This window comes from Columba livia, chromosome 18, assembly GCF_036013475.1.
Source record: "Columba livia isolate bColLiv1 breed racing homer chromosome 18, bColLiv1.pat.W.v2, whole genome shotgun sequence".
In the NCBI taxonomy this organism is placed as follows: domain Eukaryota; kingdom Metazoa; phylum Chordata; class Aves; order Columbiformes; family Columbidae; genus Columba; species Columba livia.
In genome coordinates, this window is record NC_088619.1 from 13,191,786 (window position 1) to 13,209,095 (window position 17,310).

Genomic DNA, 17,310 nt, shown 5'->3' on the forward strand with positions numbered 1-17,310 from the left:
TTTAATGAATGCCTCGTGCCAACGGCAGCTCCGCAAAATGGAGCAAGGATCCCAGCGCACCTGGAGGAATTACAGGGGAGCACCTGGGGCAGCTAATCCAGCGCGGCGGCCGCACAGATGGGCCCGGCTCTGGGCAGCGCCGGGCGCTAATCCCGGCTCCCCGCGGCTTTAGGCAGCGTGTGCCGGAGCCGGCGCCTGCCCCGCCGGAACGTGCTGCCCCGGGCCCGGCCGCCAGCGAAAATACCACTGAAGGACACAGCTGGCGGAGGGCACGGCCGCTATCTGCTATCTGCTAAATACATGCTATATTTTAATGCATGATGAAAAGGGCGTAACATTTAGTTTTAGCAAATCCGTGACTGGGAGTTTGTGAACTGACCAGAGCCGGTAAATACCAAATGAAAAAAAATTATCTGCATTTTATCAGGTCTGTGAATAAGCCTCGCAAACAGCCTTTTCTAAAGGACACACGCGGCCTCCATTTGAGCTCCTAATATTGCAAGCTTTGATGGAAAGCAAAATGAATTGATTTGTTCAAAAATAGCATTGCCAAGCACTTGGCCCTGATGGCATCTGCTCTCCGACAATGAACATCTTCAGGCTGGTGGTTGTGGACTCTCTGATCACTTGCAGCTATATGGTTTAACCAGAACAACTCGCCTTATTTCCATCTCCATAGGGCAAGAACCAAAGGGAAACATAAATAATGTTCCATTTATATCTCCATAAAAATTAGTTGACAGAAGCGATGCCATTACCTGAGCTTCTTTCGTTTCACTCCATAGTCCTGTGCCAGGTCCTGGTGTCTCTCATGGCAGAGGAAACATCCTGCAGCTTTTACTCCGAGTATCTCTCCATGTCACTAGGCCAGGACAAGCCCACGCCACCCGAGCGCAGAACGTGGGCTGCGCCTGTGCTGCTCCTGCCGGGCTTGTGGGGGCTTTCGTAATGTCCTCATTGATTGATTTATTATGTTTAGTTCGTGTTTCTACAGGCTCTTAAGACCTCCAGTGACGGAGACTACATAAGTTGAGCCCGGTTTGTCAAGTGTATTCTTGATTAAAGTGGCATTGGAAACCCCTAGGGACTCTGGACAGTGGATACACCAGGTCACGTAAGGCACATTAAATGATGTCCTAACACACCAAATCACAGCATCCCAGGCTGGTTGGGGTTGCAGGACCTCTGCAGATCGCAGCCCAGCCCTGCTCACGCAGGGTCACAGAGCAGATCACACAGGTCAGTCCAGGCGGGTTTGAACGTCTCCGAGGAGACTCCACATGCGCTCTGGGCAGCCTGGGCCAGGCTCTGGCACCTCCCTGCAAAGGTAAATCCTCAAATGCCGAGGATTATCTTCCAGAAACACACTTGGACACATTTTTCCACCTGTCACTCTGTTTAATGAAAAATTCTCCTATCTCATTCTCTCTCAGTGTCCTTTGTTTTGCCTTATTCAGCCAGCTAATTCTAATTCCACTCTTGGGCAGGAAGAAAGGAAGGTATGGGAAGAAGTACGTTATTCATAAATATCAAGAGAGATTTTATCTTTAATTTTCATTGGTGAAATCCTTAGGTCACCGAGCGGGTCGCGGTCAGATGCCGAGGTCAGTGCCCTCTCCAAGCTCTGAGCAGGCGCCTGTCCCTGCGCTCACACGTGGAACACGGACCTTCCCCGCGCGCAGCCTCGCTGCCAAGCGCTGTTGTCCGGCCATGGCCGGAGTTCTAAGCATTTAGGGGCAAACAACAAGGTTTGTTTTAACACTTCACTCACAGGAGCTTTATATCCTAAAGATAGTAGGTAAAATATTTATTAGGAAGAATATCTATTTTTAACTAAGTATGATTTCAGTTCTATTATTTATGCATGTGCGGCACACAGGCTTCCGCGCTTGTGTCCTACGGTAAGTGTGAATTGAAGACTTGAGGCTGGAAACGGGAACTGGAGCTCGGGAAGGGACCAGGAGGCAGGTGAGAAGGGGGTGCTGGGTGTTATGTGCCAAATCCAATATACATCAAAAGATGGTTCACAAAACTGACTCTCTCTCTTGTAAGAATCTCAGTGACCTCCCCCTGTGAGCAAGGGAAGGCTGGGTCTGTTCCCAGTGCTGCCACACTCTTCCGAACTCGCTGCCTTCAGACACACAGGTGGGGAAGCACCGAGGAGCCGCAGCTGGAGCGCCGAACTGCCAGCTTGGGTCTAACAAGGCATCAAAGGGGCTCGAGTACAGAATACCACCTCGTGAGGAGCTGCTCCTGCTTTCCGAGCCGTTTACACACAGCACAGGGACCGAGGCAGCAGCCAGGAGGGACAGAAGAGCTGAGGCTTTCCCCAGCCCGGACCAGAACGAGCTTGAGAAGACTGAGAGAACATGGATCAAACCTGAAGCAGAGGAAAGCACCACAGCACTGCTGAGGCTTCCTCCAACTCATTTTGCTTCCAGGGAGGGGAACACAGACCCACAGGGATGCAGCCCCACATCCAGAGGGAAGCAGCCCCACATCCAGAGGGAAGCAGCCCCACATCCATAGGGATGCAACCCCACATCCAGAGGGAAGCAGCCCCACATCTGTAAAGATGCAGCCCCACATCCAGAGGGAAGCAGCCCCACATCTGTAGGGATGCAGCCCCACATCTGTAGGGATGCAGCCCCACATCCCTCCCCAACACGGGCTGCGAGGCTGTGTTTGAGTCAGGAGCGCTGCGCTAGGAATATGACAGGGATTGTTCCGCTTTTCTCATGTTGAAAAGGCCAGACCAAATACTAGGTCAAAAATCTCTCCTTGCCCTTTTAGTAGCAGAAATGCTTTGCCACCAGAGGAATTTTTTGTGAGCAATGAAAAGGAGAGAGAAAGAAGAGGTGATACAGCCATTCGAACCAGAAAATGTGGGAGTTGTCTTTTCTCTTTGCTACTGCTGAAGTATAAAAGTGTTTCTTGACAAATCAGTAGCTGTAGAGCTTAGTTAATGGGTGTATTAGACATTCTTGGATACAATGCAGTAAAGAAGTTAGAAGTAATTTAGACTGTGAAGCAACAGCTGCATTTCACCCCAAAGGTGGCTTTAGTTCACTGACAAATGTAAAGATTTCTGTGTTCTACTTGCACAGGGGAGACTTAAATGACCACACTGAAGCCTGACGAAAATTGGTTGCTTAATGGAAATGTTTTTCTCATAAAGCCCGAGTGAAGCTGCGCTCAGTACGTTTGGGGATACGATAGATTAGATAGTTTGTAGAACCCGTTAATAGAGTTCTCAAAGCACTGCGCTATCCATCTCAGTGAAGGGCATTACATAAGTGTAAGCTCATTTGTTATCGTTATCTCCCTTTGTCTCTTCGCAATCAGGATAATTTGCTGGGTTATCAGGCTACGTGTGTTTAAAAACACGATAGATGTCACCTCAGCAGATATTCACTGCTTTCCTCATTATAAAGAGCAGAAATGTTTCCTTAAACGCTCTGTAGCTGTTATAGACCAGTATCAGCTCTGACTCAGCGACAAAACCACCCCGGTACACTGGAAATAGAAGCCAGTGAACTCCGCTGGCTCCTCCCGAGCCTGTCAGAAGCATTCAGACGAAACGTCCTGTTTTCTGGTGCATCTTTTGGCAATTGCCTTGCCAAGTTACCTTCCCACGGAGGGCAGGCAGGACTCGGCATCCCCATTAACTGCAGCTGCACTGGCTAAGGAGAAGAAATTCAGCATTTTACTGGGACGTCTCATACTGCCTTCTTTTGGGGCTTGGGAATGTGAAAGCCATTTCACGGAGCCACCTTTGGAAATGCTGGCGCGGTGATGCAGAGATTGCTGCCCAACCAGAACTGCTGCGGTTGGGTCTTGTGATGGGCAATAACAGGCAACAACCAGAGACCTGGATCCAACCAAAGCAAAGACCCTGAATGGAAGAGTACAAAAAGTCTCTTCCTAACCTAGGAAACGCGATCACCCGTGGAATCAGCGTTCCTCTAGTTGTGCTCTGACGGTTCCCATGAAATACATCAGCCAAAATCTTTGCCCCATGCCTGGGATATTTCAAACTCAAATTCCTGATAGAAAGTGACACAGTGGTCAACATCTGTTTCCCAGCTCTTGGTGGGATTCATGGCTGATAAAAAGCTGCCGAAATTCTAGCAGGTTTCTGAGAATTGTGTGACTAGTCTGATTCTAATGAACGGAAGTGAGATGAACACACACACAAACTTCTCTTTCTGTCACTTGCACTGGGGAGCATCCACACGGCTGGAATGTAAAGCCTTTTCTACATGGTCAAATAAGCACTACATAAATATAAAGTGTGAATTTATAGCACACTAATGACTGCCCATTAAAGTGCTGATGGAACAGTGAGGATGTGGCAAGCCTGGGCAGCTTACTGCACTTCCAGAGCCATGCCAAGAGCTCTGTCCTTGGCAGCGCTGCAGCATTTTCTGATGCACAGCTTAATTTATTTTGCATTTCCCATGCAGAAAAGCCTGAAGAAATACCAGCGTAAGGCAATCAGCCCCACGGACCACATGCTGACAACACGGTTATTATGCACCAGTAAAGCGGGGCAGCGCTGCTGCTCTCCAGTGCGGATGGCACTGCAGCCCTAGCAGTGCAAGACGCTGTAACAAAGAATAGACGTGCACGGCTCCGCTGCGGAGGAGCGCAGAGGTTTGCAGGTCCGGGTTTCACCTCGCAGAGAGACGGCGTTTTGGGGCTCCCCTGCACCCCTGTGCTGGCAGAAGGGTCCGGGAGCCACAGGGGCTCTGCTGCCCCTCACGTCTGCAGCTCCAGCCAAGAGGCTCCGGCTGCACCTACTGCCTGGAAGCAGCTTCTCCAACATTCCGGCTACATTTACTGTCTGCAGCTTCTTAAGCCTCAGATCTGGCAATGGAATCAATAACGTGGCCAGCCCTAACGGCATCCTTGCCAGCAAAGGATCTCCAGTGCCATAAGAGCCCCTTTTCCCTAAGGAAAGCTACATTGTCCTGCTGCCCAACCATCCCCCTGCACACCCGTCCTGCTGTCCATCCATCCCCCTGCACACCTGTCCTGCTGTCCATCCATTCATCCATGCCCCATGCACACCCGTCCTGCTGTCCATCCATCCCCCTGCACACCTGTCCTGCTGTCCATCCATCCCCCTGCACACCTGTCCTGCTGTCCATCCCTCCATCCCCCAGCAGCTCCGTCCCCGAGGTGCACAGAGGCATCCCCAGCCTCCCAGACATTAACATCACAGAGCAGAGAGCGTGGGAGAAAGGGAGCAAGAGACTGTGCAATATAATAAATAATCATGGAAGAAACTAGGGCGCCAGCGGTGTCGCTGGTTTTGATGTTTCCCTCTCCTCCTGCCCTGCCTTTTCCCGCACGGAAAGGGAGCGCTGCAAGGTGGGAAGGAGCCCCAGAGCAACAGGGACACAGGGCTGTCTCTAGTCAGAAGCGCCAGCAGGATTACAGATAAATATTGAAGCTATCAAAGCAGCTTAAGGGATTTAGGAACCCACTCCCCATTATTATCCTCTCCGGGGGGAGGGGAAGCAATCTTTTGCAAAGAGCTACAGCAAACACCAGCACGGTGCTGACTCCTGAACCCCCCCCCGCGGGCTGCACGTTTCCCCTCCTTTGTTGGAGGGGGAAAGAAAATAGAAAAGTGGGGTTTATAACGGCGAGCGTCCCGGTTTGCCGGCTGCGGGTCTCAGGAGGGCCGCTCTGTGCGGAGCACACACAGCGCCGCGCTCCCACGGCGCCCGGGGCAGGTAGAGCCCCAGGAAGCTGCAAAGTGACTTGAGGGATGGTCTGGAAGGAAAAGCTGTTGGTTCTGATGTGTGTGCACAGAAAGGGGTGGAAATTACTGTACCAATCAATTCGGAAACTAAAAGGCGGATGTGGGATGTTTTAAACCTGCCTCCATTCAATTCTCCTGCTGAAGCATCACAACAAAACTTCATTAACAAAACATGATACCGGGCCCTATTCCCCCTCCCATTTCCCAGGACAACTTCTCTGTCGGGAAGGAGGTTTTTAATTTGTACCAGCACCAGACACTGGTGAAGGATGTCTGAGAGCTCTGCAGAAGCATGAGCATCCTCTCCCCAGGGACGCGCTGCCTCCCCAGGCGCCTGCACACGACGCAGAATGGATCCTGTCCTGTCTCGGATCTCACGTTTTCGCGGTGCAGAAGTTCCCTCCTTCCTGCTGAAACCAGATCGGTGCCCGCGGCTGGAGCGGCGCGCAGGGAGAGCGGGGTCCGGCCTTCACCGCGCTGGCGTGCGGCCGCTCACCAGACACAGCTCGGTGCTCAGCTCTGTACCCAAAGCACAGCACCTCGCAGCTGGCAGGAGCCCGGCAGGACGCCCTGGAGCCAGACCCAGCCCGAGCCCCCCGGCCCCTCTGGCAGGGGGGGCACCGCGCACCGAGCCCTCCCGCAGCGCTCCTGCCATTCCGGCTAATGCAACATCGGTCCTCAAGCAGCCAAAACGCTTTCTCTGCTACACTTTGAAGGGGATGCTGCAGTTTTACACCACAAATTAAATTTTTAATGAAACTTCATAACTGTTGTACCCAAATGTAATGTAATATTGATAGGAACTGTGCATTCAGCTAGCATGAGATTGCCCTAGAAAGCTTTTTAGGATGTTATGCAATATATAGCTAAATTAATTATTTGTAATGAAAGGATGTGTGTCCCTATAGCATCACAGACCTACTAGTACAAAGAACACACTCCTCATTCTCGCTGGATGTGAATGTCAGGCAATTTAGAAGGAAAGCGACTTTTGAGATGGGAACAATGAAAGAAAGGGAAGGAAAGAAGGGAGACACTGAATGTGTATGAGAGAGAGAGGGAGAGGAAGAGAGGGAGAGATCTGCAAAGAAAGACTGCAGCAAAATGCAGCAAATGCCTGAACTCCAGTCCAAAGTGTTTGTCTGTTACAGAAGGGAACACTCCACCTTACACACTGTGTTTGTACCAGCTACACACCATGCTCAAGCTGTTCTAATGACAGCTGTAGGTTTTAGAAGGTGTAAAAAAAAATACAAGATTTAGCATATGCACTGTTCTGCAAACTTAACCATGGCGCAGCTCAGAGGTGCTGCTGGCTTTGTACGTCTTGTCTGGCTGCACAAGGAGAAGGGTTTGCGGAGGGTCCTGCTCTGGACATGGGCTCTGCACAGGCAGCGCTGCCCCGCGGGACCAGGGACCAGTCCCTGCTCTAGTCCCCCGAGAACAAGCCCTCATATTAAAAATAAAAGAAAATAAACCATGAAAAGAGCCTCATTGCACTGCCACGTCCGGCTTCGAGCACGCTGGGGAAGGGGCCGCGCAGGCAGGGGCTGGAGCGGCCGAGCCCTGCGAGGCGCGGCGGGCACAGCCAGCAGCTCAGCCGCACACCACATAGACGCACAAACAAAAGGAGCTGGGTTTCTCGCTCCGTGAAGTCTACCCATCACTATTTCCCATTGCAAAGCTGTCTCCATCCCATAATGGATCATATTGTTCCCACTCCGCAGAGGAGACTTAACTGCGGAATCAGCATTACCCCACAGGAGATGTTTTATGTACAGCAGGCTGCACAAACAGGAGAGAAAGCTTCCACTCCCTGCTCCCCAGGGCTCCAGCTCCTGGGATTAAAGAGATTTGTCCACTTTAAAAAATGTCCTTTATGTGTTAGTAACTCCGCTGTTCTGGCGCTGAGGTCGGCTTTGCACAGATGGGACATTTCCACACCCCGCTCGGGCCCGGACCCCGGGCAGAGGGCAGGGGGAGCCGGGCTGCTGGCTCCGGGGGCACCGGGACTGTCCGAATGCGGCTCATCCATCACGAACACAAATGTGCCTGCTGGCTCCTGTTCAGAACTAAATCATCTCCAAGGGTCCTTGATAGCTGTGCTCAGCTCTTTTCAGCTACAGAGCCATAAATCACCGCCAGCTCTCTGATTTACAGAGGGCGCTTTGGAAGAGGCAAGAGAAGAGTTAAAAATAATCGGGACTCCATTATTCCATTATACCCAAACAGCTCCTAAATCTGCAAAAGCAATAACGGATCCTACTGCATGATTCAGTGATTCTGGGAAAGATGAAATCTTGATCACATTTTCCAGTTCTTTCTTTGCATTAGGAGACAAGGGGGTTATTGTGCTTATCTATTGTAGTGCAGCTTTGTTGTTTCTGCCTATCTAGGTATTTATACGGTCTCCATCACCATAGTATCGGAGTGTTTATTTTATTGAACCTGTCACTTTGGTCTCATCTCAACATAATGTTCTGTGGATGACAAAAGATTCCTGGTTAAATTGGTTCAGTGACATGAACAGCTTTGTCAACACCATGCAGATGTTAACAGAAGTGGGGACTGATCCAGCTGCCTCTCAGACCAGTTTCACTCTGGTGTAATTGTCTTGCCTGCAGTAACATTATTTTCGGTTTGTGTCCCTGCCTGTGGCAGAATCAGACCTGCAGTCTTCTCAGTCTTTCCCATAGCAATCCTTTTTCTCAAAAGATACAAACCCAAACAAAACCAACACCAAAAGCAAACGAGCGCAGAAGGGAGCCGGGTGTGCCCAGTGGAACAGCTCCAGCCCGTCCCCCTCTTCAACTCCTCTCTGCTCCGTTCCTGCTGCACTGAAATGCTGCACAGCACTGAGCACAAACAGGAAGAGAAGTAGCAAGGGTGGTAAAGCCAGAGGCGAAGAACCTTGTGGAAATGCCGATTTTTCCCCAGAGTCTCCTGCAGCAGAGCACCCGAGAGCAGAGCTGAGCTCCTCACGGGCCCAGGGCTTCCGAGCTGCTGTGCAGGGATGGGGGCAGCAGCAAAAAATAGAGTCTCTGCAGTCCCCACAGGCACTGGGACAGGTGTGACGGGAAACAGCAACAGAAGCACTACAGGCTCCCAGGGAAGGTGCTACAGAAGCACTGGCACACCTCCGTACTTCTGGCCATGCTAATCCTAGCCCTGCCCTGGCTCCCCTGAGCTGGGCAGCAAAGGCCAGACCCAGCGCGGCAGGGAACTGGGGTTTCGCCAGCCTTGCCAGCCTTTTTCTGCTGTGCACGGTGACAACCCCAGGCCCCTGGGCTTGGCCGTGCAATGCTGTTTTACCTGTCACCGCACTGCTGGATGAGGAAAGGGGCTGAGATGGCTTTGAGAAGGAAACACTCTATGCCAAGGTCGTGTGTCATAGCTCTTGGGGCTGAACACCTGCAAGAGCAGAGGCATCAGACTGAGTCACACAGCCACAGGTCTTGCTGGGAGCAGCTCGGTGGGTTCCAGCTCCCGCAGAGAGCTCATCAGCCCTGCGGCACAGGGACATCAGAGGGGAGGGACCCTGGGGTCGCAGCACTTCATCTTCTGCAGACCACAGCCTGAAAGCTTTTGTATTTTACTGACCCACTTCACTAATCAAAATTAATTGCTTCATATTGCACAGGATAAGTTGGCATTATGTAAATACTCCAGCCATATGGGCTGCTGCAGTGCAGCTTTGGATGGAGCAGGCGGCGAACCGAGCTGAGAGGAGCAAATTCACCTGTGGTACTATCAGAAGCACATTTACCCGAGCAGTCCGCAAGCTAAACCTCTCAGCAGCTTAGCTCTTCCGTAACACACAACAGCACAGAGAGAGGGTGAGGACGAAACCGTGAGGTGGGAGAGCTGCGGGGAGCTGGGGCTGCAGCGCTGGACAGTCCTGCTGGGGCTCGGGGGATAATGCACGGGAAGGCTCCGAGGAACGAGTGCAGGGAGAAGCCACACTCGCCTCCCCGGGACTGAAGAGGAATCAGCCTTGGCTGAAGTGCTGAGGACGAGAAGCCGCAGTTCTGATGGCCGTGAACTATTTCCACCTAGGACAGATCCAGATATTACCTGGAGATTTTTTTTCTTGATTAAAAAGGAAGAAGAAAAGCAGCAGTCGCTCTCCTGTGCCCGCAGCAGGGCTGTGCACCACCATCGCTCGCTGCACGTTATTCCTGAGGACACGCAGGGCTCGCTGGGCTCCCCTGTGCTCCAGGGCCCCCCCGGGCCGGCAGCCCCGCACCGACTGCCGGCGACCTGCTGGGGCTGAGGGCATCGCGCTGCCCCACGGCCGCCCGTCCTCCCCACGGAGCGGCCCGGAGCGCGAGTGCCGGCCCGGGGATGCCCGGGAGGGAGCAGGAGCCGCTCTGCCGACCTGCCGGGAACAGCCCTGGGCGGTGCGAGCAAACGGCAGCGAGCCCGCCCCCCCGCCGGGGCACGGCCAGCCCGGGGGCCCCTTCGGCTGCTACCGGCAGCCCCCGTCGCTGCGGGGCGGCCCCGAACGGCACACGGGTCCCCACGGACCCACAGAGAGCGCGGGGGGAGTGGGGAGGCGTCCTTCCGTGCACGGCGCTGCGCGCACACGCACACACCGCACGCAGCCCCTGCACCTGCCCCCCCGGCTGTAGCTCCCTCCGCACACCCTTCCCCGCTGCACGATCGCTTCTGCACACACACGCGCCGCGGCCGCGCACTCCCACGCCCCCCCGCACACACCCGGGCACACGCACGCACAGATTCCCACCCACTCACAAGCGTTCACACCCGCACACCCACTCACACACATTCCCACCCACTCACACGCATTCACACACACATTCCCACCCACTTACGCACACGCATTCACATTCACACACACACACACTCACTCACGCTCCCCCCGCCCCGGGAGCGCTCCCCCCGTCTCGCGGCCGGGATTCCACGCGCCGTGACGTCAGGGCGCGCGGCCCCGCCCGGGCGCTATAAGAGGGGCCGCGTGCCGCAGTGGGCCCGGCGGAGCGGAGCGGCCCCAGCCCGGCAGCGCAGCCATGGCCGGGCCCCCCGGCACCCTCTTCCTCCTCCTCAGCCTCCTGCCGCTGCTCTGCCTGCGCGGCCGCGGGCAGGGCTTCGGGCAGACGCGCTTCATCTGCACCTCGGTGCCGCTGGACGGGGACATGTGCGCTGCCACCGCGCCGGGGACGGGCTCCGCCGAGGAGCTGAAGAGCACGGTGCTGCAGCTGCGGGAAACAGTGCTGCAGCAAAAGGAAACCATCATGAACCAGAAGGAGACCATTCGGGAGCTGACGGCCAAGCTGGGCCGGTGCGAGAGCCAGAGCGTGCTGGAGGGGCTGCCCGGCGAGCCCAAGGGCGGCGGGGCCGGCAGGAAGGGCGGGTTCTCCAAGAACACCATGGGGGACCTGTCGCGGACACCCGCGGCCGAGACCCTCAGCCAGCTCGGACAGACGCTGCAGTCCCTGAAGACCAGGCTGGAGAACCTGGAGGTACGCGCTGCGTCCCGCCCGCGGGGCAGGGCGCTCCCGCCGCCCCGGGAGCCGCGCCGGGAGCCGCTGCCCGGAGCGGAGCGGGGCGCGCTGGTAACAGCCCGCTCCTGTGCTCGCCCCTTGCAGCAGTTCAGCAGGATGAACTCCTCCAGCCAGACCAACAACCTGAAGGACATCCTGCAGAACAAAATCGACGACCTGGAGAAGCAGGTGCTGTCCCGGGTGAACAGCCTGGAGGAGGGAAAGTTCAACCCCAAGAACGAGTCCGAGGAGCGCGGCAAGATCGAGAGCACCCTCACATCGCTGCACCAGCGCATCAGCGACCTGGAGAAAGGTACCGGCCGCTCCCCAGCCCCGCGGGACACCCCGTCAGCCGCGGTCCCGGTCCCCCCCGCCGCCTGTGCCCGCTCGCCGGGGACCGAGCGCTGCCGGGGGGACGCTGAGCCGATCCGTCCCGGTGGCCGCGGGCGGCTCTGCCGAGCCCGTCCCATTTCCCAGCCCTGGAGCGGTCCCAGTCTCCCGGCTTTAGCAGCCGGTGCCCGCGGTAGGAGCCGGGGATGCTCCGGGCGCTGTTGTGCGCCGGGGATTAGGGAGCCGTGCAGTGCCGAAGGGATTTGCTCCTCGCTGCTGTCTCAAGGCCCGTTACATAACGGGGGAGGTGGGGAGACAGAGAACCCCCAAAGCAGCAGAGAGGGGGTCCAGCTGGACCCCACTGCACCTCCGTCCCGCAGGCCAGAAGGACAACCGGCCCCCGGACAGGTTCCAGCTCACCTTCCCGCTGCGCACCAACTACATGTACGCCAAGGTGAAGAAGAGCCTGCCCGAGATGTACGCCTTCAGCATCTGCATGTGGATCAAGTCCAACGCCTCCCCCGGCATGGGCACCCCCTTTTCCTATGCCGTGCCCGGGCAGGCTAACGAGCTGGTGCTCATTGAGTGGGGCAACAACCCCATGGAGATCCTCATCAACGACAAGGTACAGCCCTGGGGAGCAGGGAGGGTGCTGGGTGGGGGGACTGACTAGGGGGGGACCCCCATGCCCGCCACCCTGACCCCACCACCTGCAGGTGGCCAAACTGCCCTTTGTCATCAATGACGGCAAGTGGCACCACATCTGTGTCACCTGGACCACGCGGGATGGTGTGTGGGAAGCCTACCAGGACGGCACGCAGACCGGCAACGGCGAGAACCTGGCGCCTTACCACCCCATCAAGCCCCAGGGGGTCCTGGTCCTGGGCCAGGAGCAGGTAAGAGCTGGGGGCTGTCCCTGCTCTGCTGGGTGCACCTGGGGGATGGCTGGGGCCGGGTGCTCCCGGGGGGGGATGGAGCAGCCCAGCTGCACGTCCCCTGTGACATCTGCCATTCTACGCGGCTCCTCCGCAGGACACGCTGGGCGGCGGGTTCGACGCCACGCAGGCCTTCATGGGGGAGCTGGCGCACTTCAACGTGTGGGACAGGAAGCTGAGCCCCGGGGAGGTGTACGGCCTGGCCACCTGCAGCGCCAAGGCGCTCTCGGGAAACGTCATTGCCTGGGCAGAGGCCAACATCGACATCTATGGCGGGGCCACCAAATGGACTTTCGAGGCCTGTCGCCAGCTCAACTAGAGCCACGGACAAGCCAGAAAAACCTCCTCACTGGGTTTTTTCCTTTTTTTTTTCTCCTCCCTTTTTTTTGCGCAAAACTAACGGTGAACGAAGCCCCCCGTCTCGTCTCGAGGAGCGGGGATACCCCAGCAGTGGGACCACCCGTCTCCGCAGCCCCGCGACCCTCCGGTTTCTGTCTTGCCAACGTCCTTCAACGCCTGCGTGCCTTGGCCTGGCGCGGCTGCGCCCCATCCTGCCCCCCCGCTTCGCCACCTCCGCTGTCCCCGGGCACCAGCGCCCGCAAAGGCTGCGGGACCCAGACCAGAGCCCCCCTTGGGCTCCTCTCCCTGCAGCCTGAACCCCCCAGGAGGGTGGTGTCCCCAGAGCCGGGTTGCAGTGTCCCCCTCCTGGGAGCCAGGGGTGCAGCAGCACCCAGAGCTCTGGGGAGGGGTGACCCCCCCACTCCTCTCCCCGGGCTAAGGGACCCCGCTGCCCATTCCCGGCACCACAGCCATAGCCCGGGCTGCGGCGGGCGCCGGGCGGGACCCCCGACCTGCCACACTCAGGTACGTCCCCCCAGCCCCGCCGCTGCAGCCCCCGAGGCCTCCTACGCACCGTAGCTGGTGAAAAACAATAGCCTTTACCACCCCCTGGAAGTTTAGCTACCACTGGAAAGTCTGAAGCCTTTCTGCTTTTGATAATACACTATGTTGTTTCTCTTACTGTAAAGGGAAGTTTATTACCATTAAAAAAAAAAAAAGATATTTTTATGAAGATTAAAAAAATAGAATTAAGCTGTGCTCCCTGAGGAAAAAAAAAAAAAGTACTTTGATTCTGCAGGAAAAAAAAAGATAAAGAAGCGTATTTTGAAATAATAGATGCATTTTGTATGGGTTCCTTTTCTAAACTCCTGGTTTGTACTACAGATCGCAGAAACCACCTGCCAGACCCCCCTGTCCCCCGGGGCTGCCCTGGGTGGCACTGGGGACGGGCAGAGAATTCGCACGGGGCTCCGGAGCCTCCCGCCCACCTCCAAAGATGCGGCAGAGAGACGCGGGGCCGCGGGGGCCCGGGCGGGAGCACAGAGCCGGCCCGGCCACCGGCCCGGGACACACACCCCTGGTCGAGACACCTTCCCACAAACTGTGGCTCAGGGCAGCGTATTTTAAACTGTGCTCTTTTTAAAACAAAACAAAACATAGTGGGCTAATTTACGTTCCTCTGAAGAACCTGTTCGCATCAGCAAAGTGACAAGCACAACCCGCTGAGAAGAACAAAACCACTGGAAAGGTTTCACCTACGGTCCCAGGTGCGTCAGATTTGCCAAAAAGAAAAAAAGTGATGTCAACACAATGTATATAGTGTATAGTAGGGGAGAGAATAAATGTATCTTAATTTGTCATTATTTTGCTAACCAAAGCTGTACATTTTTCCTATTACTTGCTCTCTGTCTCCTCTGGGTTTTGAATGGGTTACAATGTACTACGCATCCCGTCTGCATCGGCAGTTCTGAAAATGCACTGTTTCTACTGATACTCATGCTTTTTCCATTTTATTGCTGAGATTACATGAATTGTTGACTTTATTTTTACACAATAAAGAGTGAAGAAAGACAGCGGGTGCTCTCAGTGTGTGCTCCCCGAGCAGCGGCAATGGGGGCTGATCTGTCCCTGCAGAGCAGGAATCTCTGCCCAGTTCCCCCGACCACGGCCGTTCCCGCCGGGCTCTCTTCTCCTCTGACATTACACCGCATCTTTTCCCGATTTATGCAACACCATCATACACATTGATTTTTTGGTTGTTTTTCCCTCAGATGCAGGCTGGCAGCCCAGCGCCCTGCGGCTGCCTCCGCCAGGCGGGCGCTGCTGGGGACGGTGACACCCCAGTGCCTGTAGCTCTGCCGCAAGTGTTCCCAGTGCGGGCAGGAGCTGCTCGTGGGGTGTTCTGCTCATCCCTCGAGGAGCCGGGCAGGGCTCCAAGCACAACTCCTGGAAGCCATTGCTCCAGAGGGCACATCAGAGCACAGGGGTGACACCAGGGCACTTGGCAGAGCCCCCCAGGCACCGGGACTGTGCACAGGGCTACGCTGCTCCTGCCGCGGTACAAACTCCCACTTGTTACACAGCTGCCACAGAGCAAACTTGCCAGATAAATTGCTTTTAGCATCCAAGATACAAGCAGGAAAACCACTATTTCCTCCTTATAACCAGCCAGAACCAATCCTGCACCCACATGTAACCACCCCATCCCACCCCACCACAGCTGGGCACAGGAGCTGTACGGGTCCATTTCAGCACTGCTGCCCTGGGGCCATGCGGCACTTGGGGACACGGTGACACAGCCCGGAGGGACGGAGCTGGTGAGCTCAGCAGAGCCCTCGCTGCCGCCGCTCGTGGGGCTGCCCGGGGCCACGGCGAGGGGCCCGCAGCCTGGCCTGAGTCTTCCCAAGCACCTTCTACAGGCTCTGCCAACAGCGTCCCTGACCGGTCACCTGCCACCTCCGGTGTCACCATCTGCCAGGGAACCAGCACAGGGGACGGTCAGCACTGGGGATCCCCCTAGGGGAAGAGGTCAAGTGATACCTCAGAACTGTTTTAAGGCAATTTACTGAGCCCCCAAGGGACAGACAGTGTCACATGTCACCCATTGGTCACTCTTGCAGGTGACAAGAGGGAAGGCACAGCCGGGCGGCCGCGGGAGCCTCGTGGGTGGCAGGACGGGAGCACCGTGGACACAGGAGCCAATACGGGGACGTGAGGCCAGGGGACATGGAGGGGTGTGCGGTGAACGGTGCAACCAAGACTTTCCCCGTCCCCGATTCCTCAGGTCCCCCCAGGTGTAGAAGGCTTTTAGATCATCTCTCGACAGCCTTGAAAAGCATCAACATTGCAGAACTCCAGCAGAACCCCCCACGCCACTCCCCCAGAGCTCAGCCCTGGCCGCACAGACACCATCCTGTTCCCCCCACCCCGAAAAGCAGCTGCTCCCAGGACGGGCTCCTTGGTTCGCGCCACCGGGAACAGCCCACAGCTCGGCAAGGGGATGCTATTTTTACCCAGGAAACGGGTGGCAGCTCCCGTATTGTTCTCAGCCCCTGCCAGCCCCCCCAGCTCCGAGCAGGGCCCTGCCCGCGGGGACAGGGACACGGGTTCTCAGCTCCATCCCAGGCACCCAGATAACACTCCAGAGCCCCCGCGCTGCCGCAGGGGAGGGAAGCGACACCCTCAGCCGGAGCCCTGTGCCGTCCCACCATTCAAACTGCAAGGGAAAATTACACTAGAAGACTATTTTTCTTTTTTCTGCTGGTAGCTGGAAACCATAGCTGCGATTAAAGCGGGGCTGCCAAGGGGGTGACAGCGGGGCTGCCAAGGGGGTGACAGCGGGGCGGCCAGGCAGAGCAGGTGGCACGTGGATGATGGCTGAGGGGGCTGGAGCTGGAGGAGCCGAGATTTGTGTACCCAGAGAGGGGCAACAGACCCCACGGCTCCTCACTCCCAGGACCCCCAGGGCAGTGTGGGAGCCCTCAGGCTGTCTCTCAGCCCCACATGGACATTGGGACACCCCCCCACACACCTGCCCTTGTGCCTACAGCTGTGCCAGGCAGTGAGCAGAGGGCAGAGCAGCCCCAGGGCCACCCCTGCCTGTCCCTGCCCAGCACACAGCAGCAGCTCCAGGCGTGCGACCTGCATGTCCCAGCACTGCTGCCACTGCAGTGACGCTGGGGATGCAGCGACAGACAGAGGGAGGGACGAGGATCCTGCAAGAGCAGCTGAGCAGCGCAGACCTGTCAATCCCACGCACCAATCCTGACACCTCACCCTGCAGCCGGAATCTGCTGCCGCGGGCTGAACGCTGGTCAGTGGCACCAGCTCTGCGCTGGTGACACTGGTGACAGCCCACCCGGCGTCCCCTGCCAGCGCAGGGATAAGGGAGAGCGTTATCGCACCGGCACTGAGTGCACTAAATCCAGGAGGCTTTTAGAGCAGCGGAGCAGATGGAGATCTTGGGCTGCGTGAGGACAGGCCCCGCGACTTGGGAGATGGCTCAGAAATACTGACGGGGGCGAGGGAGAGTTCTTAAGGCCGGGATGCAGCTGGGATTTACAGCTCTGATCCGACTCCTCGCTGGCGACTCGCACGGCAGAGAAACCACTCTCACACGCGGGCACTTGGCGCCCACTGCCCACCCGTGTCTCCCCGCCCCGGGCACAGCTCAGCCCCACCAAGGGCTTCCAGGAGCTGAGAGGAGGCGATGGGCCAGAGGAAACACTGAATCGTCTGCATTTTATAGCAAAACACCCATGAAAAGCAGAGCAACAGCATGTCCGAGACAGCCTCTCCTGCATCCCTGCCCTGCGCGGGAGGACCCCAGGGCACACGCAGGCAGCACTGCGTCCAGAAACATCCCGGAGCATCATTATTATGCAGCGCCCAAGGCGTGCTAGGCTCTTAATAACATGCAGTTAGATTA

The 17,310-nt window shown here is 56.6% G+C and overlaps 1 protein-coding gene across 2 annotated transcripts; it reads left to right on the top strand.

Moving 5' to 3' along the window:
- Nucleotides 1-10,617: 10,617 nt before the first annotated feature.
- Nucleotides 10,618-14,455, top strand: NPTX1 (neuronal pentraxin 1). 2 transcript variants are annotated; one of them, XM_065035130.1, is made up of 5 exons: nucleotides 10,618-11,256; nucleotides 11,383-11,590; nucleotides 11,988-12,232; nucleotides 12,360-12,503; nucleotides 12,640-14,455. In XM_065035130.1, the coding sequence occupies exons 1-5, from the start codon at nucleotides 10,804-10,806 to the stop codon at nucleotides 12,859-12,861; spliced, it is 1,272 nt and encodes a 423-aa protein (XP_064891202.1). In that variant the 5' UTR covers nucleotides 10,618-10,803; the 3' UTR covers nucleotides 12,862-14,455. The 2 variants fall into 2 exon arrangements, with proteins under 2 accessions (XP_064891202.1, XP_064891201.1); XM_065035129.1 differs by having other exon boundaries at nucleotides 10,632-11,256; nucleotides 12,324-12,503.
- Nucleotides 14,456-17,310: the final 2,855 nt, after the last annotated feature.

Coding starts and splice junctions, on each gene's coding strand:
- NPTX1 (XM_065035129.1), top strand. CDS start 10,804: ATGGCCGGGCCCCCCGGCACCCTCTTCCTCCTCCTCAGCCTCCTGCCG. Junction 11,257..11,382: donor CCAGGCTGGAGAACCTGGAG/GTACGCGCTGCG, acceptor CGCCCCTTGCAG/CAGTTCAGCAGGATGAACTC. Junction 11,591..11,987: donor CATCAGCGACCTGGAGAAAG/GTACCGGCCGCT, acceptor TCCGTCCCGCAG/GCCAGAAGGACAACCGGCCC.